This window comes from Callithrix jacchus, chromosome 11 (genome assembly GCF_049354715.1).
Source record: "Callithrix jacchus isolate 240 chromosome 11, calJac240_pri, whole genome shotgun sequence".
NCBI classification, from domain to species: Eukaryota; Metazoa; Chordata; class Mammalia; order Primates; family Cebidae; genus Callithrix; species Callithrix jacchus.
In genome coordinates this window covers 57,615,228-57,641,302 of record NC_133512.1, presented here as the reverse complement: position 1 = coordinate 57,641,302, position 26,075 = coordinate 57,615,228, and the positions used below count along the sequence as shown (strand labels likewise).

The following is a 26,075-nucleotide window of genomic DNA, read 5'->3' as shown; positions in this document are numbered from 1 at the left end:
GGATAAGAAAAGACTACTATATTCATAAACATCCATTTCATTATCATGTTAAACTAAAGCAAAATATTTTAGAAGACACAGCAAAATACTTCATTTCAGGATCAAAGAAAGCTAATTGCAATTTGGAAGAATTTAATTTGAAAGTGATTGCAGATGATTTGAAATTAATAATCTTTTTTTAATTAAAAAAAATGTTTAGGGTCAGGGCCTCCTCAGTATGTTGCCCACAGTGGAGTGCAGTGGCAATTAATGGGTGTCCCAGTAGTGCACTATAGCCTCAAACTCCTGGGGTCAAGCAGTCCTCCTGCCTCAGCCTCCCTTGTAGCTGGGATTACAGGCATGCACTACTGTACTTGGCTTATTGATTGATATTCTTAACAGAGACAGTACCCCTGCCTTCTGGTAGTTTTCACCAATTGCAATATTGTTTTGCCATAGAATCTTTTTTTCGCTTTAGCTTTGATTTTCAGAAATTGTCCTTGGCTGGGTACAGTGGCTCCTGCCTGTAATTCTAGCACTTTGGGAGACCAAGGCAAGTGGATCACCTGAAGTCAGGAGTTCAATACCAGCATGGCCAAGATGGTGAAACCCTGTCTCTACTAAAAATACAAAAAATTAGTTGGGCATGGTGATGTATGCCTATAGTCCCAGCTACTTGGGAGGCTGATTCTCCTGAGGCAGGAGAGTCGCTTGAGCCTGGGAAGTGGAGGTTGCAGTGAGGTGAGATCACGCCACTGCACTCCAGCCTAGGCAAACAGAGCAAAGACTCCATCAAAGAAAGAAAGAGGGAGAGAGAGAGAAAGAGAGAGAGAGGGAGAGGAGAGAGAGAGAGAGAGAAAGAAATGGTCTTTATGATTAAAGCAAAGGAATCAAACTCTGATAAAGAACACTTGATTAGGATTTTTCCTTTTTTTTTTTTTTTTTTTTTGAGATGGAGTCTCACTCTGTCACCTGGGCTGGAGTGCAGTGGTGTGATCTCTGCTCACTGCAGCCTCCACCTCCCAGATTCAAGTGATTCTCCTGACTCAGCCCCGAGTAGCTGGAATGATAGGTGCCCTTTGTATTTTTAGTAGAGATGGGTTTCACCATGTTGAAAGCTGGTCTCGAACTCCTGACCTTGTGATTTGCCTGCCTCAGCCTCCCAAAGTACTGGGGTTACAGATGTCAGGGACCGTGCCCAGCCAGGATTTTACTTTTTAAAGTGTTGTGGCTCATATGGATCTAAGTCTATTTCTGGCTACTCTATCTTATGCCTTTCAACAGTAAAAACTTCATTATCTTGGATTCTTTTAACATAGAAGTGTGAATAATTAAGATATGGCAGATACATAGTTGGTTTTTATACTGTTAAGGAGGAAAGAGGATTACTAAGTGGATTGATTGATCTTTAATTAATTTCTCACTAGGTCAACCCTGGAGACATATTCTGTCATTCTCCTTCCTCCTTCCACAAAATATCTGTGCTAGAGATAGGCAGTAATATGTTATAGAAAATCTCCACATGGGTCCGTGTTGGCATAGCTGTCATAGTACTAGCCCCAGAGGAATGTTCTTGAGGGAGTGTTCTTACCTGTTTATCTCCTTTTGCCACTTGTCTTGTTCATCCGCTTTCAAGACATTTCTACCAGTAAATTGTTTTTCTTGAAAATGAATAGGGTTTAATAAAAAGATAATTATTTACACTATTTTAAGGAAACATTTTATAGAAGAGGATTTATTGAGGTTTGTATTTCAGAAGAGCAAGCAGAAACTGCACTTAGAACTTTAATTCACTTATGTGAAAATGTGTATAGGTAGTTTGGTGTCATTTGCATTGTAAGCATTTAGATCTGTGAGGAATGATTGGCATTTGAAATAGTCATTATGTCTCTTAGATATTTAAAATTAATCTCTGTAACTGATTTTGCCAATGACACATTTTCTCTGGGAATAAAAGAAATGTATACATGGAAACAGTTAACAGAAATATTGTTAGCTAAAGAAAATTATATCTAAGATCATAATATATCAGGAAATTGTTTTTATACAGGTAAATGGTTGCAGTTTTGTGATGAGAACAGGAAAGCCTACAAATTTATTAAGGGTACAGTATTTAAAACTACTCATGATACTAATGTTGTATACTATTTAAAATCATCTGGCTTACTAACAAAACTTTTTCCTGCATGTACTTCTTTCCATGTGTGATTTCAAATTAATTTTAATGTTTTCTAAAACAATGTTATCTAGTGTTTATTATAAAACTCAATTGTAACAGAATTTGCAGATAGCCTATTTATGCTCTTGAGGTAAGTATTATATTAACAAAGTAGGTTGCCATACTGTAATCTTCCAGGTAGTGAGTGATATTTTAAAGTGGACCTTGCTATGGATTTCAGTGTTTGAATCTCTCTCCCTAAGGAATATTGCTAGACTGAATTCTTTAAAATCTTGGATTGACTTAGGAAGAAGAATTTGGTGTTGATGATTCTTATTCTGAACAAGGAGCACAGTACAGTCCGACTCACCTAGAGATGATGGAAAGTGAGTTGGCTGGGAAGCAGCATGAGATTGAAGAGCTAAACAGAGAACTGGAAGAAATGAGGGTTACCTATGGGACTGAAGGACTGCAGCAAGTATGTTTATTTTATGTGGCTTTTGGTTTACGACTCACAAAAACAAAAACAAGAATTTGAATAATAGTGTATGTGCAGTGTTTAAAAATGGGTTTCTTTTTAAAAAAATTTTTTTCTTTCTTTCTTTTTGTTTTTTTTTTGTTTTTTTGAGACAGAGTCCTGCTGTGTCGCCTAGGCTGGAGTGCAGTGGTACAGTCTTGGCCCACTGTACTCTCTGCCTTCCAGGCTCAAGTGATCCTCCCACCTCAGCCTTCCAAGTAACTGGGACTACAGGCATGCACTACCACACCCAGCTAATTTTTTGTAGTTTTTTGTAGAGATGAAGTATCACCTCAAACTCCTGGACTCTCCTTGGCTTCCCAGAGTGCTAAGATTACAGGCATGAGCTACCATACCTGGCCTAAAGATGGAGGTTTTCAAATGGTAACTTAGTGGGGCACAGTGGCATGCACCTGTAGTTCTAGTTACTCAGGAGCCTGAGGTGGGAGGATCACTTGAGCCCAGGAGTTCAAGTCCAGCCTGGACAACATAGAGAGTCCCTGTCTCATTAAAAAAAAAAAAACTAAATGGTAACGATATCACTCATAATTTTTGTCTTTGTACATAGCATAAACAACCCTGTTTAAAAGCAGGATTTCATTAACAGGGTTAATATAACACAGACTCTTATTTAACTTTATGATAGTCTGAAATCACTTTAGTAGGACAGATGTTTTTGTAATCAGCCTGAGAGAAAATTATGGTGCAAACCACATCAAAATATTATAACTTAAGTCCTTTAAGAATGTCAGCAAGTTGGGCATGGCTCATGCCTGTAGTCCCCACACTTCAAGAGGCTAAGGCAGGAGGATGGCTTGGGTCTAGTAGTTTGAGACCAGCCTGGTCAAAATAGCAAGACCCCACCTCTACAAAAAACTTAAAAATTAGCCAGGCATGGTGGTGTGTGCCTGTAGTCCTAGTTACTTGCGTGGCTGAGGCAGAAGGATCACTTCAGCCCAGGAGAATGAGGCTGTAGTGAGCCAGAATGACATCACTGCACTCTATCCTGTGTAACAGAGTGAGAAACTGTCTCAAAAAAGAACAGAAAAATATGTCAGTAGGTCCTTGTAAGTAACCTCTTGTGGTTAGATTGACATCTGTGGTTAGACTGCCATAACTGTCTATGGCAGTCAGTTATGAAAGCAAGGTGAAATAGGACATTGATGAAGATGACCAAATACATTTCAGTTTCATCCTCTTCAAAAACAAGCTGGGATTAAATATGACTAGGGTGGTGTTGCCTAGAACAATTAGGGGCACCTCTAAATATAAAGTCACTTGTCCTTCTTTAAGTAAATATATGGATAAGCCAGATCAAATATAATTTTTTTCTTAGTTAAGATAAATTTTTCGAAGTTAATTTGGAAGTAGCACCAGTTTCTGTAAGTTAATAGCTTTCAAATGTGGAAAAGACTGCTTACAAAGTGTAAGAATTCTGCCAATGTGTTTTGAATTCATATTTTTAAAAAGTTATCTGTAATGATCAATTTTAGAAAGAAATTAATCTACTACTTAATATTTTCTTTTAGTTACAAGAATTTGAAGCTGCCATTAAACAAAGAGATGGCATCATAACCCAGCTCACTGCTAATTTACAACAAGCAAGAAGAGAAAAGGATGAGACAATGAGAGAATTTTTAGAGTTGACAGAACAGAGTCAAAAATTACAGATTCAATTTCAGCAAGTAAGTGTTACTAATGCAACAAAATTTATTAGTTTTTAGTAATGAAGTTTAAAAATTTACCTCAAGAACAAATGTAAATTGATAAAAAGCCCTTTCTTATTATATCATGTATGAAAAATCAGTGAATATGTGTTGCTATGTTAACCAGGAATTTAATTCATACTTTTTAAATGGTTTTCTACTAGTATTTTCTTTGTATTTCTTTTCTGTCTCTATTTTGAAATATTATAAAATCTTGTAAGGTTGATTGAGGGTATTTCTGCAGAAATTAATCTGTAATCACATCCTAGTTTTGCCAATCCTGGTATGGTTTATTTTAGTTAGGTTCTAAATGATAACCAAGACTAAATATATTCCATTTTCCTTTAATTAGAGCCACAGGAATCTAATTGCATTAATCCAAATTTCTGATGGCAAGTAACAAAACAATTTGAAATAGCTTAAGCAACAGGGAGGTATTTAGTGTAAGGATTCAGGCTGTTTATAGAACCCAAGGGCAGAAACACAACCAGGCCTCTGAAAGGGATTGGAACTCCAAACTAGAACGCCATCAGGAATTCAGGAAGTACTGTCTTTGAGGCCTCAGTTTTCTTCACATATCTGCCTCAGCCTCAGGAGGCCTAGCTTCTCTGCTGTGTCATGGAAAATATAATTTTATTGGATTGGCTTGGGTATACCTATCTAGTCAGCCAAGGCAGCATGTTTGCTAGGGTCTCAAGCCCGCAAAGCCAGCAAAGATCCCAGAGAGCTATTGCAGGGACACCCCAAAGGTGTCTGTTCCCTAATATAGTCACTTCAGAATTTAACATTTTGAGGTTTCTTTCTGTTTGCAGTTACAGGCTAGTGAAACTCTGAGAAACAGCACTCATAGTAGCACAGCTGCAGACTTACTACAAGCCAAACAACAGATCCTCACTCATCAACAGCAGCTTGAAGAACAAGACCACCTATTAGAAGATTATCAGAAAAAGAAAGAAGACTTCAAAATGCAAATTAGTTTCTTGCAAGAGAAAATTAAAGTATATGAAATGGTATGTTTATTTTAAGGAAGTCAACGAACTTGTAGAAGCTTTACAGTTTACAGTTTTTTATGCAAGTGTTTTTTTTTGTTATGAAATTTCATAATTAAGCTCTTTATGTAATTTATTTCAAAAGCAAATGGGAGTCTCAGTAATGTAGTTTGTAAGATAATAGTTGTTACTGAATTCCCTAAAAGTGATCAGCCTGTGTTAAACTGAATTAGTAGGAAAATCTAAATTTATAACTTTTTAAAATCATTTATAGTTATTTCCACTTATTTTAGCCATGGTTGTGAAATTCTGAAAATTTTTTCACAACAGAAAGGAATTTTATGGATTTTAATTAGAAAAAAAATGTCATCAGTTCTCTTTATTTACATAAGTTATGTTCCATAAACTTAAGTGTTCCATAAGTGTTTCTAGGAAAACTTATTTAGCAAATAAGTTCCTGAGGTGGGGGCGGGTGAGGGAATGTGTGTCTTTGTATGGGTGCATATATTTTATATATATGTATATCACATTGATTATAATCTTAAATCATAAAAACTACTCATCCTGGAAGATTCTGTTTATTTTTTAAAAGAAAAATCAAGGTTCAGAAGTGACTTTGCTGAGGCCACCCCACTAACAGGTGTCAGACTGGGATTCAGATCCTGTCAGTTGCCCCAAAGCTGGAGCTTCTTGTACTATACTACTACACTGCCTCGAGTCCTCTCCATCCCTCTGATTCTCTCTGTTTAAGAGCTGAACAAGGCAGAGTGTGGTCACCTTGTTTGACCTCAGCTGGAAGTGTATCTCCAGCAACTCAAACTTTGTGTCACTCTGTGCACACCCACAAATGACTGCAAGCACCATGAGCATTGATTGGAGGTTACAAATAAATTTTAGCAAGAATTCACAAATATGGAATCTACAAAGAATGAGAGCGGATTGTTTATACAATATAGTACTTTTTATAAACTTGGGAAGTTCTTCTGCAAGAGGTTGAGAAATTATCAAGACAAGAATATTGTTTATATAATAATATAGTATTAATTAGCATTTACTAAGTACTTACTATGTAACATGCAGTATTGAAAGCATCTTATACATATTAACTCATTGAATCATCACCACAGGCCTGTGCATTAGAAGTACCATTATCACTCCTATTTTCTTTTTTTTTTTTTTTTTTTTTTTGTTAATTTTTTAATTTTTTATTGGATTATAGGTTTTGGGGTACATGAGCAGAGCATGCAAGACAGTTGCGTAGGTACACACATGGCAGTGTGCTTTGCTTTTCTTCTCCCCTTCACCCACATTTGGCATTTCTCCCCAGGCTATCCCTCCCCACCTCCCCCTCCCACTGGCCCTCCCCTTTTCCCCCCAATAGACCCCAGTGTTTAGTACTCCCCTTGCTGTGTCCATGTGTTCTCATTTTTCATCACCCACCTATGAGTGAGAATATGCGGTGTTCATTTTCTGTTCTTGTGTCAGTTTGCTGAGGATGATGTTCTCCAGATTCATCCATGTCCCTGCAAACGACACGAACTCATCATTTCTGATTGCTGCATAATATTCCATGGTGTATATGTGCCACATTTTTCCAATCCAGTCTATTATCAATGGGCATTTGGGTTGATTCCAGGTCTTTGCTATTGTAAACAGTGCTGCAGTAAACATTCGTGTACATGTGTCCTTATACTAGAACGATTTATAGTCTTTTGGATATATACCCAGTAATGGGATTGCTGGGTCAAATGGAATTTCTATTTCTAAGGCCTTGAGGAATCGCCACACTGTCTTCCACAATGGTTGAACTAATTTACACTCCCACCAACAGTGTAAAAGTGTTCCTTTTTCTCCACATCCTCTCCAGCATCTGTTGTCTCCAGATTTTTTAATGATCGCCATTCTAACTGGCGTGAGATGATATCTCAATGTGGTTTTGATTTGCATCTCTCTGATGACCAGTGACGATGAGCATTTTTTCATATGATTGTTGGCCTCATATATGTCTTCTTTCGTAAAGTATCTGTTCATATCCTTTGCCCACTTTTGAATGGGCTTGTTTGTTTTTTTCCTGTAAATCTGTTTGAGTTCTTTGTAAATTCTGGATATCAGCCCTTTGTCAGATGGGTAGACTGCGAAAATTTTTTCCCATTCTGTTGGTTGCCAATCCACTCTAGTGACTGTTTCTTTTGCCGTGCAGAAGCTGCGGAGCTTGATTAGGTCCCATTTGTCTATTTTGGCTTTTGTTGCCAATGCTTTTGGTGTTTTGTTCATGAAGTCCTTGCCTACTCCTATGTCCTGGATAGTTTTGCCTAGATTTCCTTCTAGGGTTTTTATGGTGCCAGGTCTTATGTTTAAGTCTTTAATCCATCTGGAGTTAATTTTAGTGTAAGGTGTCAGGAAGGGGTCCAGTTTCTGCTTTCTGCACATGGCTAGCCAGTTGTCCCAACACCATTTGTTAAACATGGAATCCTTTCCCCATTGCTTGTTTTTGTCAGGTTTATCAAAGATTGTATAGTTGTATGTATGTTGTGTTGCCTCCAGTGCCTCTGTTTTGTTCCATTGGTCTATATCTCTGTTTTGGTACCAGTACCATGCTGTTTTGATTACTGTAGCCTTGTAGTATAGTTTGAAATCCGGTAGTGTGATGCCCCCCGCTGTGTTCTTTTTGCTTAAAATTGACTTGGCTATACCGGCTCTCTTTTGGTTCCATATGAAGTTCATGGTGGTTTTTTCCAGTTCTGTGAAGAAAGTCAATGGTAGCTTGATGGGGATAGCGTTGATTCTTTAAATTACTTTGGGCAGTATAGCCATTTTCACGATATTAATTCTTCCTAACCATGAACATGGAATGTTTCTCCATCTGTTTGTGTCCTCTCTGATTTCGTTGAGCAGTGGTTTGTAATTCTCCTTGAAGAGGTCCCTTACGTTCCTTGTGAGTTGTATTCCAAGGTATTTTATTCTTTTTGTAGCAATTGCGAATGGCAGTTCGCTCTTGATTTGGCTTTCTTTAAGTCTGTTATTGGTGTAGACGAATGCTTGTGATTTTTGCACATTGATTTTATATCCTGAGACTTTGCTGAAGTTGTTTATCAGTTTCAGGAGTTTTTGGGCTGAGGCAATGGGGTCTTCTAGGTATACTATCATGTCGTCTGCAAATAGAGACAATTTGGCTTCCACCTTTCCTATTTGAATACCCTTTATTTCTTTTTCTTGCCTGATTGCTCTGGCTAGAACTTCCAGTACTATATTGAATAGGAGTGGTGAGAGAGGGCATCCTTGTCTAGTGCCAGATTTCAAAGGGAATGCTTCCAGTTTTTGCCCATTCAGTATGATATTGGCTGTTGGTTTCTTATAAATAGCTTTTATTACTTTGAGATACGTTCCATCGATACCGAGTTTATTGAGGGTTTTTAGCATAAAGGGCTGTTGAATTTTGTCAAATGCCTTCTCTGCATCAATTGAGATAATCATGTGGTTTTTGTTTTTGGTTCTGTTTATGTGGTGAATTACGTTGATAGACTTGCGTATGTTGAACCAGCCTTGCATCCCCGGGATGAATCCTACTTGATCATGATGGATAAGTTTTTTGATTTGCTGTTGCAATCGGCTTGCCAATATTTTATTGAAGATTTTTGCATCTATGTTCATCATGGATATTGGCCTGAAGTTTTCTTTTCTCGTTGGGTCTCTGCCGGGTTTTGGTATCAGGATGATGTTGGTCTCATAAAATGAATTGGGAAGGATTCCCTCTTTTTGGATTGTTTGAAATAGTTTTAGAAGGAATGGTACCAGCTCCTCCTTGTGTGTCTGGTAGAATTCGGCTGTGAACCCGTCTGGACCTGGGCTTTTTTTGTGTGGTAGGCTCTTAATTGCTGCCTCAACTTCTGACCTTGTTATTGGTCTATTCATAGTTTCAGCTTCCTCCTGGTTTAGGCTTGGGAGGACACAGGAGTCCAGGAATTTATCCATTTCTTCCAGGTTTACTAGTTTATGCGCATAGAGTTGTTTGTAATATTCTCTGATGATGGTTTGAATTTCTGTGGAATCTGTGGTGATTTCCCCTTTATCATTTTTTATTGCATCTATTTGGTTGTTCTCTCTTTTATTTTTAATCAGTCTGGCTAGTGATCTGTCTATTTTGTTGATCTTTTCAAAAAACCAGCTCTTGGATTTATTGATTTTTTGAAGGGTTTTTCGTGTCTCAATCTCCTTCAGCTCAGCTCTGATCTTAGTAATTTCTTGTCTTCTGCTGGGTTTTGAGTTTTTTTGATCTTGCTACTCTAGCTCTTTCAATTTTGACGATAGGGTGTCAATTTTGGATCTCTCCATTCTCCTCATATGGGCACTTATTGCTATATACTTTCCTCTAGAGACTGCTTTAAATGTGTCCCAGAGGTTCTGGCATGTTGTGTCTTCGTTCTCATTGGTTTCGAAGAACTTCTTTATTTCTGCCTTCATTTCGTTGTTTACCCAGTCAACATTCAAGAGCCAGTTGTTCAGTTTCCATGAAGCTGTGCGGATCTGGGTCGGTTTCTGAATTCTGAGTTCTAACTTGATTGCACTATGGTCTGAGAGGCTGTTTGTTATGATTTCAGTTGTTTTGCATTTGTTGAGCAGTGCTTTACTTCCAATTATGTGGTCACTTTTAGAGTAGGTGTGATGTGGTGCTGAGAAGAATGTGTATTCTGTGGATTTGGGGTGGAGAGTTCTGTAAATGTCCACCAGGTTTGCTTGCTCCAGGTCTGAGTTCAAGCCCTGGGTATCCTTGCTGATTTTCTGTCTGGATCTGTCTAGTATTGACAGTGGAGTGTTAAAGTCTCCCACTATTATTGTGTGGGAGTCTAAGTCCTTTTGTAAGTCATTAAGAACTTGCCTTATGTATCTGGGTGCTCCTGTGTTGGGTCCATATATGTTTAGGATCGTTAGCTCTTCTTGTTGTATCGATCCTTTTACCATTATGTAATGGCCTTCTTTGTCTCTTTTGATCTTTGTTGCTTTAAAGTCTATTTTATCAGAGATGAGAATTGCAACTCCTGCTTTTTTTTGCTTTCCATTAGCTTGGTAAATCTTCCTCCATCCCTTTATTTTGAGCCTATGTGTATCCTTGCATGTGAGATGGGTTTCCTGGATACAGCACACTGATGGGTTTTGGATTTTTATCCAATTTGCCAGTCTGTGTCTTTTGATTGGTGCATTTAGTCCATTTACATTTAGGGTTAATATTGTTATGTGTGAATTTGATACTGCCATTTTGATGCTAAGTGGCTGTTTTGCCTGTTAGTTGTTGTAGATTCTTCATTATGTTGAAGCTCTTTAGCATTCAGTGTGATTTTGGAATGGCTGGTACTGATTGATCCTTTCTATGTGTAGTGCCTCTTTTAGGAGCTCTTGTAAAGCAGGCCTGGTGGTGACAAAATCTCTGAGTACTTGCTTGTTCGCAAAGGATTTTATTCTTCTTTCACTTCTGAAGCTCAGTTTGGCTGGATATGAAATTCTGGGTTGAAAGTTCTTTTCTTTAAGAATGTTGAATATTGGCCCCCACTCTCTTCTGGCTTGTAGTGTTTCTGCCGAGAGATCTGCTGTGAGTCTGATGGGCTTCCCTTTGTGGGTGACCCGACCTTTCTCTCTGGCTGCCCTTAGTATTCTCTCCTTTATTTCAACCCTGTTGAATCTGACGATTATGTGCCTTGGGGTTGCTCTTCTTGCGGAATATCTTTGTGGTGTTCTCTGTATTTCCTGCAATTGAGTGTTGGCTTGTCTTGCTAGGTGGGGGAAATTTTCCTGGATGATGTCCTGAAGAGTATTTTCCAGCTTGGATTCATTCTCTTCGTCCCCTTCTGGTACACCTATCAAACATAGGTTAGGTCTTTTCACATAGTCCCACATTTCTTGGAGACTTTGTTCATTCCTTTTTGTGCTTTTTTCTCTGACCTTGGTTTCTCGTTTTATTTCATTGAGTTGGTCTTCGACTTCAGATATTCTTTCTTCTGCTTGGTCAATTCGGCTATTGAAACTTGTGTTTGCTTCGCGAAGTTCTCGTATTGTGTTTTTCAGCTCCTTTAATTCATTCATATTCCTCTCTACGTTATCCATTCTTGTTATCATTTCCTCGAATATTTTTTCAAATCTTTTTTCAAGGTTCTTAGTTTCTTTGCATTGATTTAATATATGATCTTTTAGCTCACAAAAGTTTCTCATTATCCATCTTCTGAAGTCTAATTCCGTCATTTCGTCACAGTCATTCTCCGTCCAGCTTTGCTCCCTTGCTGGTGAGGAGTTTTGGTCCTTTCTAGGAGGCGAGGTGTTCTGGTTTCGGGTGTTTTCCTCCTTTTTGCGCTGGTTTCTTCCCATCTTTGTGGATTTGTCTGCTGGTCGTCTGCATAGTAGCTGACTTTTCATTTGGGTCTCTGAGTGGACACCCAGAATGTTGATGATGAAGTATTTCTGTTGCTTGGTTTTCCTTCTACCAGTCTAGCCCCTTCGCTGTACGACTGGTGAGGTCCGCTCCAGACCCTGCTTGTCTGGGGTGCACCTGTAGTAGCTGTGGCACAGCGAGGGATGCTACCAGTTTCTTTTTCTGCTCTCTTTGTCCCAGGATGATGCCTGCCTAATGTCAGTCCTTTGGATATAGAGGGGTCAGGGAGCTGCTTGAGGAGACAGTTTGTACTTTATAGGGGTTTAATTGCTGAGCTGTGCACTCTGTTATTCATTCAGGGCTGTTAGGCTGCTATGTTTGATTCTGCTGCCATAGAGCTCATTAAAAAACCCTTTTTTTTTTTTTTTTTTTTCTTCTCAAATGCTCTGTGTTGAGGGGTTTGGGCTTTATTTTTGGATGTCCGATCAGGTGTCCTGCCCAGCTAGAAGGCAGACTAGCCACTGTTTGGCTGCCAAGGCTCCGCCCTGCTGTTGTGTGATTCGCGCTGTTCCTGCAGGCTCTGCTGTGGTCTCCGCCACGCCCTGCAGCGGAGTCTCTTCGTTGTAGCGTGTTGCCTCAGCAATGGCAGGCTGCGTCAGCAGTGGGCGTGTATCTCAGTAGGGACGGGTTGCCTCGGCAACGGCTGGCTGCTTCAGCAATGGGCATGTATCTCAGTTGGGGCGGGTTGCCTCGGCAACGGCTGGGTGTGTCAGCAGTGGGCGTGTATCTCAGTTGAGGGGGGGTGCCTCGGCAACGGCTGGCTGCGTCAGCAGTGGGCGTGTATCTCAGTTGGGGCGGGTTGCCTCGGTAGTGGTGGACGCCCCTCCCCCACAGAGCGTCTCGGACCGTCTGCTCGGGATAGTTTGAAATCGCGGTTTTGTTCGTCCCACTGGGTATCCCAATCCCTGCAATCCCCTGGGCTGGCCTACTGTCCAAGTCTCGTTCAGTCTCAAGTCCAGCCCTCTCCAGTCTCAGGTTGCCGGTTCAACAGGGCACCTGGACAAGCGCGCCCTGTGGGGATTGCTGGGTAGGGCCGGCCGCCGCCAACCCGGCTGCCGGCTTCGCCAGGCAGACCTACTGCCTGGCGTCCCGTGTCTTTTTTATACTTGGGAGTTTCCCCGTTCTGTGGGCAACAAAGATCAGTCTGGAAATGCCGCTCTGACTCACCGTTTGCGGATTCAACGAGAAGAACTCCAATCCTGGGTTATTCTCACAGCGCCATCTTGAGTCCTCGCCTCACTCCTATTTTCTAAGTGAGGACACCAAGACAAAGCAAGATGAAGCAAATTGCCGAGGTATACACAGGTAGTAAGCTGATAGAGCCAGATTTCAAATCTAGGTTGTCTGACTCCAGAGAACTGCTTTTAAATAATAGGGAATGTACAAATTGAAGATAATGAAATTATGAAAAATACATGCTTTACAACTAAGATAATTTAAAAATTATTAAGTAAATGTTTACAGAACACCTGTTTTTATAGCAGGCCCTTGCAAGAAATACAATGATGCTTAAAGTTTGCCTTTTTCTTTGCTGGAACTCATGGATTAGTAGGAGAGCTATGGCATGTACAAAGGACACCACAAAACAAGGATAAGTGTAGGCAAAAAGTGCCGTGAAGGCTCTGAATAGGTCTGGCATAATGAGGGTAGAGATTCAGGGTAGGGTTTAGTGGAGGAGTTTCTGTTTGACATAAGTTTGTAAGTTGGCACAACCCCTTTTAATGGTATTTTGTTTCCCCAGCAATTGGCCTAATGCATGGAACAAAGTAGCTACTCAGTACTTCCTAAACAAGTGGATAAATTAAGGATCTCACCTGATAGAAATGGGGAGGACATTTTAGATAGAGTGTGGAGTGGGTATAAAGACTCAGGGCGAAACGTGTTAAAAACAGTAAGGAGCAAAAAAAGGTGTAATTTGTCTAGACAACAGTAGTCTTTAAAAGTTAACCTTTCCAGGAGGTAAGAGTAGAAGGATAGTCTAGGCCTAGGTAAGAAGAGCCTGGAAATTGGATTGTATTATATTTATTCTGTAGTCAGTGTGAATTGAGATTATTTAAAACTCAAGTAATTCATTTTTGTAAGGGGTATAACCTTTATTTATTTGAATGTAACAAGAATACTATTATCAATCTGTTTTTAACTATATACATAGTTTTTAATTTTTTTTCTTAAGAACATTTTCTTAACATTCTTAAGAACATTTCTTATGAATCCCCGAGTAGTTCTATCAGCAGCTGAGGCATTAGGGTCAGCTAAGGCTATAGGGTCACAAATGAAATGGTCCCGGTTCCCTAGACAAGTGGCCCCCAATCTTTTTGGCACCAGGGACCGGTTTCATGGAAGATGCTTTTTCCACAGACCAGTGGGAGGAATGGTTTTGAGATGACATCAGGCATTAGTTAGATTCACATAAGGAGCTTGCAACCTAGATCCCTCACATGCACAGTTCACAATAAGGTTCAAGCTCCTATGAGCACCTAATGCCACAGCTGATCTGACCAAGGTGGAACTCAAGTGGTAACGCTTGCTCACCTCCTGCTGTGTAGCCCAGTTCTTAATAGACCCCAACCAGAATTGGGTCCACAGCCTGGGAGTTGGGGACCCCTTCCCTACACAACTGTGTCAGTGATTAAAAGCTCATTCTCAATGTCCTAACATTCTCATTGTCTTAATCCTCCAGACTTTCCATGGTGCCCTAGTGTATTTTTCCCCACCATCTCAGGTGGATTTCCAAAAGATGATATATTCAACCACCGGGCTTTTTTTTTTTTTTTTTAAGAACACAGAATAAGTAATTTAAAACCATGTACTTCGAAATAAGTGCAACTAAGAAAACTAAACCATGAATTTATGTTGTTTAATGGTTGAGTGAAGATTTAGTGTTGGTTGTTATTAAATCAGATGTTGGACAATTTTGAATTAAATGATGCTTTTTTATGAAGGCCTTCCCCTCCCTTATAGAAAATCAGGAAACAGAAAAGTTAGGTTTTATAACATTAACATTTTTCAAACCTAGTTACTTATTTAACAGTTTAATGGAATTACCACCATGAACTGATTTCACTTTCCCATAGATTCCAAATGTGTTATAGATTTCTTTCCAGCATGTAAAAATATTGCACTTATATATATTAATAGTACAGTACGAATAAAATGCCTTAATATGTGGTATTTTATTTTAGCATATTCTGTGAGATAGAGGAAATAATATATTATCTTTATTGTACAGATGAAAACACTGGGATTAAAGGAGATTAAACTGATTTACTGATATCCTATTGTAGTTCAGAGTTTGAAGTAAGAAGGCTCAGCACTTGGTAATAATATGGTAGTATTGGGTGGGATATGTGATACCAAGACAAAAGCTGATAGAATTTTGCTCAAGAGGCCGCATAGGATAACATTCAATGCCTTGGTTAATTTATATAGTACAGAATCTGGCCTTCAACTTGTAGATTCAGAAGTCTGATTTCTTTTTTTTTCCCGTATTAACTGAGACGAGCTATCTCTTAAGTGAACTCAGATTTTCCAACTTCACAAGGCTGATTTTTGTTTTTGTTGTTTTGAGACAGAGTCTCACTCTGTTGCCCTGGCTGGAGTGCAACAGCATGATCTTGGCTTGCTGCAGCCTCCGCCTCCCAGATTCATGCTGTTCTCTTGCCTCAGCCTCCTGAGTAGCTGGGATCACAGACCCCTGCCACGATGCCCAGCTAATTTTTGTATTTTTAGTAGAGATGGGTTTTCGCCATGAGGCTAATGTTTAAAGTTTGAATAAGATTATTAATTTACAATGAGAAATAATTATCACAGGGACCTAAATATTAAGTTCATTGGATTTTATATTATTTCCATGGGCAAATGAATTTTTAAAACCAAATAATAATTAGAAAGTTATTTAGTGAGCATGAGATCAAAAGGTTTTAGAGGAATCAGATGTTCAGGGGCATTAGGCTGAGATAACCTGATCTATCTATCTAGCTCACATTAGGAATGGTCATGTCAGTAGATGGAAATTCTTAAGGGCTGTTTGCTACAGTCCCTGACATTTCTTTCTACATTAGGTAATTTTTTTCTAGAGTGACCAGAATTCTCAAAGGCTGTACTTGAATGGGCACTGCCAACATTTCTCTCTGAGGCTTTTCTTTTTCTTGGCCTTGGCGTTTCTTCTTTATATATATTAATATCATTCAAGGCACCCTTAAGTCCTGTTTGCCTGGGACTCCTGTCTCCTTAAAATGATTTTACTTACCTACTTATGTTCTGATCCATTCTTTAGATTTCATGTATTTCTTTGTTTTTGAGACTATAACCCTCTGTTACTTACACAGGAAACTAAGTTATTGAAGCAAAACTTTGACCCAGGAATTCTGCTTGACTTTGTCATGTTGAAGTAATCACGATAACAGATATGTCTTGGCCTGCATCTGGGCTTAGTCTTATCTCAGTTCCAAAACAGAATCCCGAATAAGAACTGGGGGAGAATATCTGCTTTGCTTGCAAATTTCTGTTTGAACCAAAAGTCTAGGACCAAGTTGATATGCCATAAATGGTATAGTTATCTTAGATGTCACTTGAGTTTCCATCATTTAAGCATTTCATATCCCTAAATTTCTAATTGACTTAAGAGCCCAGGACTGAAGTTAAGACAGACCCTTAGGAATCTGTTTTTGTTGTTCTACTTTTTCCATAGCCCTTGCCCATGATACACATTGAAGTCACCAGAAAACATGTGAGGAACTTTGATTTATTTTTATCTTGCTGAATGTGTCTAGAGTATATGTAGTACTTTAGCTATAGAGAATACTAAATATTTAGAATGTTGATCAGTTAATAAGAAAAATGAAAAGATAACAGTTTAGAGACATCTAAAATCAGACTGGGTTTTTAAACTAAAAATTTTAATCACAGAAGTGTTAAGATAAATTTCTTTTAAGAAGGCCAAAACTACTGTAGTGTTTGCTTACAAGTAGTGTTGGGTACATAAGTTCTAGATCTTATTATGGAAAAAAATTGAGGAGTAGGACCAACAGTTCCTTAGAATTTTTTTAAAAGAGAGATTTCTGTCAGTCTTTTGGTAATGAGATGAAGCTGTATAAGTTGCCAGAAGCTGAAAATGCCATTCTTAATATTTTCATTTTTTTTCCTAAAGGAACAAGATAAAAAAGTAGAAAACTCAAATAAAGAAGAAATACAGGAAAAGGAGGTGATCATTGAAAAACTAAACACAAAAATAATAGAAGAAGAAAAAAAAACTCTTGAGCTAAAGGATAAATTAACAGCTGCTGATAAATTACTAGGAGAATTACAAGAACAGGTTATACAAAAGAACCAAGAAATAAAAAATATGAAATTAGAGTTGACTAATTCCAAGCAAAAAGAAAGACAATCTTCTGAAGAAATAAAACAGTTAATGGGGACAGTTGAAGAACTTCAGAAGAGAAATCATAAAGACAGTCAGTTTGGAACTGATACAGTACAACGAATGGAACAAGAAACTCAAAGAAAGTTAGAACAACTCCGGGCAGAGCTGGATGAGATGTATGGGCAGCAGATAGTACAAATGAAACAAGAATTAATAAGACAACACATGTCACAAATGGAGGAACTTAAAGCACTGCATAAGGGAGAAATGGAGAATGCGTTACAGTCACATCCAAATATTACAGTTAATGAAGATCAGATAAAGTTAATGAATATGGCAATTAATGAACTGAATATAAAATTGCAAGATACTAACTCTCAAAAGGAAAAACTCAAGGAAGAACTAGGAAGAATTTTAGAAGAAAAGTGTGCTCTACAGAGACAGCTTGAAGACCTTTTTGAAGAATTGAGCTTTTCAAGGGAGCAAATTCAGAGAGCTAGACAGACAGTAGCTGAACAAGAAAGTAAACTGAATGAAGCACACAAGTCCCTTAGTACAGTGGAAGATTTGAAAGCTGAGATTGTTTCTGCATCTGAATCCAGAAAGGAACTAGAATTAAAACATGAAGCAGAAGTTACAAATTATAAGATAAAACTTGAAATGTTAGAAAAAGAAAAGAATGCTGTCTTAGATAGAATGGCTGAATCACAAGAGGCCGAATTAGAGAGGCTGCGAACACAGCTTCTATTTAGTCATGAAGAAGAACTTTCCAAACTGAAGGAAGATTTAGAAATTGAACATCGAATAAATATTGAAAAACTTAAAGATAACTTAAGCATTCACTATAAACAGCAGATAGATGGTTTACAGAATGAAATGAGTCAAAAGATAGAAACCATGCAGTTTGAAAAAGACAACTTGATAACTAAGCAGAATCAGTTAATTTTGGAAATTTCGAAGCTGAAAGATTTACAGCAGTCTCTTGTAAATTCAAAGTCAGAAGAGATGACTCTTCAAATCAATGAACTTCAAAAAGAAATTGAAATACTCAGGCAAGAAGAAAAGGAAAAGGGTACACTTGAACAAGAAGTTCAAGAATTACAACTAAAAACAGAATTATTAGAAAAACAGATGAAGGAAAAAGAGAATGATCTTCAAGAAAAATTCATACAACTTGAAGCAGAGAATAGCATTCTTAAAGATGAAAAGAAAGCCCTTGAAGACATGTTGAAAATACATACTCCTATTAACCAAGAAGAAAGATTGATTTTCATAGACTCCATTAAGTCCAAATCCAAAGACTCTGTCTGGCAAAAAGAAATAGAAATTCTTACAGAGGAAAATGAGGACCTCAAACAGCAATGTATTCATCTAAATGAAGAGATTGAAAAACAAAGGAACACTTTTTCATTTGCTGAAAAGAACTTTGAAGTTAACTATCAAGAGTTACAAGAGGAGTATGCTTGCCTTCTCAAAGTAAAAGATGATTTAGAAGACAGTAAAAATAAACAGGAATTAGAGTATAAAAGTAAGCTTAAGGCACTTAATGAAGAGCTTCATTTGCAAAGAATAAATCCAGTTCCAGTAAAAATGAAAAGTTCTGTCTTTGATGAAGACAAAACTTTTCTAGCAGAAACATTGGAAATCGGTGAGGTTGTTGAGAAGGATACAACAGAACTCATGGAAAAGCTTGAGGTAACCAAGAGAGAGAAATTAGAGCTGTCACAGAGACTGTCTGATCTTTCTGAACAATTGAAACAGAAACATGGTGAGATTAGTTTTCTAAATGAAGAAGTTAAATCTTTAAAGCAAGAGAAAGAGCAAGTTTTATTGAAATGTAGGGAGCTAGAAATCATTATTAACCACAACAGGGCAGAAAATATACAGTCATGTGATACTCAAGTAAGCTCTTTATCAGATGGAGTTGTGACTGTGACAAGCAGGGATGCTGAAGGATCAATTTCTAAAGTAAATAGAAGTTTTGGTGAAGAATCAAAAATAATGGTGGAAGATAAAGTTTCTTTTGGAAATATGACTGCTGGAAAACAAAGTAAGCAAGAACAGTTGATTTTCGATCACTTGCCTTCAGTAACAAAGGAATCATCACTTAGAGCAACTGAACCAAGTGAAAATGATAAACTTCAGAAAGAACTCAATGTACTTAAATCAGAACAGGTATGTTTGCTTCTTTATATATGGTAAAGCACAGTCAAAATGTACATTTTACACTTAGAAATGTAGTTCTTAAAACATAAAATATAAATTCATATCCTTACAAGAGAATGAAAATGAACCCTCTAATGTAATTGTAACTTGAGCCTATCATATTTATTTATCATTTAAGTATTTTTTTAAACATTATTGCCTTTCTTGCAGTTAATCTATCTCATATATTCTGCTTAGGAAATAAAACACACTAATGGTTTCAGATTTTATTTTGGAAAGACAAGGGTTTGTATAACTTTTTGGAGAGTCTCAGCTTTAGAAAAGTGATTAGTTTCATTTTGTAATATTTTGAAATAATCTTAAAGATTGGTTTCAGAGTTTTTATTTCATAGTGATGTTTTCAAGTCTCCACAACTGCAAATGAACTCCTAAGATTTTTAGTAGTCTATATAGTTATTAGGTGGTTATGAAATTATATTTTCTTGGAAGAAAAAAAACCCTTGATTCAAGTCCTATTATTTTTTCAGTCTTTGTTATACCTGAAGGGGAAAAAACAGTATTAACTGTAAATATAGTTAAAGAATTATATGTATATAACAACAGAGCACTCCTGATAATTTATATTTACCAGATACTGATATTAAAATAACAGGAAAATTCTGCTGAGTATCTACAGTGTAATGATACTAACTAAAATTTTATGCCTTTCTTCATTTGTCTAACAAATATTTATTGACTTTTGACAAGTACGAATATAGTAGCCAACAAGAGAGAGAGTTCTGGTCTCAAAGAGCATGTATTTTAGTGAGGGAGGCAGGTGATAATGAAACAAGTAGGAGAGTTAGAAATAGTGATTAATTCTGTGAAGAAATAAAACAGGATAATGTGATAGAGAATGATGGAGTGGTGGTGATAGCCATTAAGTATGGTGGTCAGGAAAGGTCTCTTGGAGGAATTGATGTTTGAACTGAGATCTGAATGACACTGAAATTAGAGCAATTGTGAAGACATTTATAAGTTTGAAGAACAGAATAAAGGCCTGTATAATTGAGTTTGAGAGAACGGGAGAGTGGAAGAAGAGTTTGAAGGAGGAAGAGATCTTGGAGAATCTTATAGACTTTGTAAGAAGTTTAAATTTTATTTTAAGTATAATAGAAAGCCATTGGAAAGTTTTTTCTTTTTATTCCTAAATATATCATATTTATGTCCTTATGTCAAATGTTGAGATATTTTATGTTTATACTTATGATTTATATCAAATGTAGAGGTATTTTACATATTTAGTAGCCTAGAGTCAAGAAATTAAAATTGCTTAACACATTTTTTTTTTTAAATCAAGTCTCCCTCTGTCACCCAGGCTGGAGTGCAGTGGCATGATCTTAGCTCACTGCAGCCTCCAGCTCCCAGGATCAAGTGATTCCCCTGCCTTACCCTCCTTAGTAGATTACAGGCATGCTCACCTGGTTAATTTTTGTATTTTTAGTAAAGACAAGGTTTCACCATGTTGGCCAGGTTGGTCTTGAACTCCTGACCTCAGGTGATCTTCTTGCCTCGGCCTCCCAAAGTGCTGGCATTATAGACGTGAGCCACGACGCCCAGCCAAATTGCTTAACTATTAATGTTCCGTTAAGGTCTGGAATTGTTTTCAAAACCATAATGTGTGGCAGTTACTTGTGAAAATGTCAGACATCTTTTAAATTTTTTTAGAAAGCATTTTTGGGAGAAGACCTGAATTTGACTTTCAGCTGTCAAAATGGTTAAATTTTCTTGGTAAGAATTCTTATCTTCATTTTCTTTTTCTTTCTTTCTTTCTTTTTTTTTTTTTTTTTTTTGAGACAGGCTCTCACTGTCATCCAGGCTAGAGTCCAATGGCAAAGTCATGGCATCCTGCAGCCTTGACCTTCCAGACTCTGATAATCCCTTCACCTCAGCCTCTTGAGTAGCTGGGATTACAGGCACACACCACCACACCCAGCTCGTGTTTTCGTATTTTTTGTAGAGACAGGAATTTGCCATGTTGCCCAGGCTGGCCTCAAACTCCTGGACTTAAACAATCTTCTTGCCTTGGCCTCCCAAAGTTCTGGGATTATAGGCATGAATCATTGTCCCTGGCCAGAATTCTATTTTCTCTACTAAAAAGATACTTTTGATGACATTCAGATATCTTCTTGATATCTTGTTGATATTGACTAAAGAAAGTAAAGGGGAACAAGCCTGTAAACTTCCTGCCTATTCAACATTACCAAGACAAACCTCTTTATTGATGGGAAGAGAAGCTCACAGAAGAAATCGAGCAGTGACTTACATAGCGGTAACACCTAAGAACAGCCTCAAAATGCTTGAAATAATGTGGGTGCCACAAAAATATTTCTTATACACTTAGGAAGTTTGGGCAGAAGGAGAAAAATAAAAACATTATAGAAGTCTTTTTAGTGTTGGTATGCAAGGAGGAAGGAAGAGTGGCAGGAATTTTAATAGATACTGATTAATTGTTGATGCTCGGAGAGGTCATAGATTGAAATGTATGTGTTTAAAATTGAAGGTAATTATTATAATCAAAAGAGATACTGGAGCTTAGAAGCTGAAGGAGGAACCACTAGACTATCAGCTCCTTGAGAGCAGGGATCTAGTCTCCTATATTTCTCGTGCCTAGAATAATTTCTGACACATGATAGACAGTTAATAATCTTTTTAAATTAATGAATGAGTGCATAAATGAAAGGGGGAATAAATAAAGCCCACTTATCAAGAACTGTGAAATAGCATAGGCCTTCATGTTAGAGTCAGGAAGAAGATCAGAATAGCTTTTGTCACTTGCTGTTCTATTGTGCAGGTCCTAACCATTGCAAAGACAAAAAGATATATGGTATGAATGGAGAGAAAGACAGAAAATTGTCATAATTCACATGTATAATTAAATTCTAAAAATTAAACGTAAGAACTAAAATCTTTTTTCCTTTTTTTTTTTTTTTTGAGCCTAGTCTTACTCTGTCACCCAGATTGGAGTGCCCTGGTGCGATCTCAGCTCACTAAACTCAGCCTCTTGAGTAACTATGACTACAGGTGGCCACTACCATGCCTGGCTAAGTTTTGCATTTTTAGTAGAGATGGGGTTTCACCATGTTAGCCAGGCTGGTCTTTAACTCTGGACCTCAAGTGATCTACCTGCTTTGGCCTCCCAAAGTATGAAAATCTTTCATGTAAAATAAATATGAATAAACCAATGTAAATAAAATTGTAACACTTTAATGAAGGATAAGAAACTCAATAAATTAAAAATCTCGTTTCTCAGGGAGAACATTTGAATATTGTAAAAATCCAGGTTATCTCTAGATTAAGCTGTAAGCCTTATGTAGTTCTATTCCAACTCACAATGAAAAGTTACTGAAATTCAACTTAATAATTGGTGTATAGTTTATCTGAAAGAAGAAATGCACAAGAAAAGTCAATATTTTTGAAAAACACAGAATGCATGTAACATGATATGTTGAAAATTTTTAGCCTTAAATATATTGATTTTATAAATACTGAAAATTAGTTAAGCTATTTGTTTTAGAAGCTAGAATATCAGAGCATGTAGAGTAACTGGGATTACAGCTCCTGAGTAGCTGGGACTACAGGCACATGCCACCACACCCAGCTAAGAAGAGTAGAAAGAAGGAAATAATAAAGTTAAGAACAAAATAAGCAAAGTTAAAATAACCAAAACAGGAGGAAGAGTTTTCAAGGATTTTGAAAGTTTATTATTTGGAAATACTAGTGGCTGGGCATGGTGGCTCACACCTGTAATCCTAGCACTTTAAGAAGCCAAGGTGGGTGGATCACAAGGTCAGGAGTTCAAGATTAGCCTGACCAACATGGTGAACTCCTGTCTCTACTAAAAATACAAAAGTTAGCCAGGTATGGTGGCACATGCCTGTAATCCCAGCTACTCAGGAGACGGAGGGAGGAGAATTGCTAGAACTCAGGAGGCGGAGGTTGCAGTGAGCTGAGATTGTGCCACTGCACTCCAGCCTGGGTGACAGAGGAAGACTCCATCTCAAAATAAATAAATAAATAAAATATTGGACTTTCAAGAACATGATCAGGGAAAAAAAAAGACATAAAGAAAATGAGGCTTGGCACAGTTGCTCATACCTGTAATTCTAGTGCTTTCGGATGGCTGAGAGAGGAGGATCACTTGATCCCAGGAGTTCACGACCAGCTTGGGCAACATAGTAAGATGCCTGTCTCCACAGAAAATTTAAAAATCGGCCATATGTGGTGGCATGTGCCTGTAGTCTCAGCTGTTCAAGAGGCTGAGGTAGGAGAATCACTTCAGCCCAGGAGTTAGAGGCTGCAGTGAGCTATGACTGCACCATTGTACTTGAGCCGGGGCAACACAATGAGACCCTGTCTCTAAAAGAAACAAACAAAATCAAATGAATGAAAATTAAAATCTAAGTATAAGTACTATAGAGATTTGTAAAAGTTATAAAAGAATACTGTAAGTAATGTTCATCAACAAATTTGAAGATAGAGATAAACTAGATAGTTTTCTGGAAGAATATAAACTACCAGTATTAACTCAAATAGAAATACAAAACCTGAATAAGCCAATAACCATTAAAGAATTTGAAATACTAGTCAGCGGTTTTCCCTCTCTCCTATCCCCCAACGAAAAATATTAGACTTAGACCATTTTACAAATGACTCTTATCAACTCTCAACAAATATATAATTGTTTAATAAAATAGGATTAAAGAGAGAGAATGAGGGGGAAGAAAAGAAGGAAAGAAAAACAGTTAGATAGATGAAAGAAAACCCAGTTATTTTATGAGACTGGTATAATATTGATACAAATACCTGATAAGAACCATACAAACAAATAAAATTATAGACCAGTCTTACTTATGAGTAGTTGTAGAAATTCTAAATAAAATATTAGCAAATTACTCTAAGAATGGAAGAATAGTTCAACATCTGAAAAATCTATTAGTATAATCTCCACATCCATAGATAGCAGGAAAAAATCCATAAGATCTGTTTTATTTTTCATTTTGCTTTGTTTTTGAGACAGGGTCTTGCCTGTCACCCAGACTGGAGTGCAGTGGGACAATCACATTTCACTGTGGCTATAACCCTCCCAGGCTCAGGTGATCCTCCCAATTCAGCCTCCCAACTATCGGGGACAACAGGTACATAGCACCATGCCCAGCTAAGTTTTTTTAAAAACATTTTTGTACAGACAGGATCTTACTGTGTTGTCCACGCTGGTCTTAAACTCCTGGGCACAAGCAGTTATTCCACATTGGACTTCCAAAGTGCTGGGATTACAGGCATAAGCCATCATGCCTGACCTTATTTTTTTAGGGACAAGTTCTTGCTCTTGCCAGGCTAGAGTGTAGTGGCATGATCATAGCTCATTGCAACCTTGAAATTCTGGACTCAGGCAATCTTCCCACCTCAGCCTCATAAGTAGCTGGGACCACAGGCATATATTACCATTTCTGGCTAATTTATTTTTATGTTTTTAGAGATGGGGTCTTTCTATGTTGCCCAGGCTGGTTTTGAATTCCTGGATTCATGCCATCCTCACACCTGAACCTCCTGAGTAGCTGGGATTACAAGTACAAGTTACTGTGTCCAACCCATGTAATCATTTTAATACATATTGGAAAAGAATCCATAAAAAACTAATAACTCAGAATTTTTTTCAATGGAAAAAATCTGGAAAAGAAGTAAAATTTCTAAACCGCAGTAATTGTTTTTATTAAAACATTAGCAGGTAACATTTCTAGTAGTGAAATTTAGAAGCATTCCCATTAATATCAAGTATAGAATAAAATAGGATAGAAGCATTCCCATTAAAATGAAATTTAGAATCAAGTATAGAATACCCTCTTTCAACATCACTATTTCAGCATTGCTTTGTAGTTCCTAGCCAATGCAATTTGACAAAATTAAGAAATGAGATAAAGAGTATGAAAATTTCTTTATGAATAACAAAATAAACCCTACACAAGTTGTTTTGAACTTTTGTCAAGAATATTATAAAACACTGATGCATGTAAAGACCTCACTATATGGCAATATATACCATATTTGTAATGGAAAGATGTGAAGAAAAATGTGAGTTATCTCCAATTTAATCTCTGTATTCAATGTATGTCCAGTCATAATTCCAAGAAAATTTTTCATGGGTCTTGAAAAACTGATTGTAAAATTGATACAGACAAGTAAATAATCAAGAATAGTTAAGAGAGTCCTAGAAAAATATATTGCATCTGATGACAAGATTTACTACAAAATTATAATAGACAGTATGGTTTGATGCTAGGATGGACAAATAGGTCAGTGGAACATAATGGAAAGCCCAGAAACACTTTGAGATCCTTGTGAAATTTTAGTGTGTAGGAAGGAGACCCTACAAGTCAACATTTATTTAATAATACTTAGCCTTGACTCAATGCACTATTTTAGGCCCTGGTGATAATAACAGTGAATAAAAACAAGTAATAGGCTGGGTACAGTAACTTATGCCTATAATCTCAGCACTTTGGGAGGATTGCTTGAGCCCAGGAGTTTCAGGCCAGCCTGGGCAACATAGTGAGACCCCATTTTTACCTCAAAATAAAAAGCTGGACATGGTGGCATGAACCAGTAGTCCTAACTACTTGGGAGGCTGAGATAGGAGGATTGCTTGAACCCAGGAAGTCAAGGCTGTAGTGAGCCGTGATTGCACCACTGTACTCCAGCCTGGGTGACAGAGTGAGACCCTGTCTCAAAAAAAAAAATTGT

General features: G+C 37.6%; 1 protein-coding gene across 17 annotated transcripts in view; it reads left to right on the top strand.

The window, feature by feature from the left end:
• Positions 1 to 26,075, top strand: part of AKAP9 (A-kinase anchoring protein 9) — a 229,247-nt gene that overhangs the window by 97,687 nt on the left and 105,485 nt on the right. For 9 of the 17 annotated variants that reach the window (XM_009002491.6, XM_054237778.2, XM_078342773.1 and 6 more), the window contains 5 exons: positions 2,030 to 2,083; positions 2,445 to 2,615; positions 4,184 to 4,339; positions 5,173 to 5,370; positions 16,917 to 19,304. In XM_009002491.6, coding sequence (XP_009000739.2) covers positions 2,030 to 2,083; positions 2,445 to 2,615; positions 4,184 to 4,339; positions 5,173 to 5,370; positions 16,917 to 19,304 — 2,967 coding nt within the window. The remainder of the gene's footprint in view (positions 1 to 2,029; positions 2,084 to 2,444; positions 2,616 to 4,183; positions 4,340 to 5,172; positions 5,371 to 16,916; positions 19,305 to 26,075) is intronic. The other 8 variants (XM_035254937.3, XM_009002492.5, XM_078342775.1 and 5 more) reach the window with 1 other exon arrangement.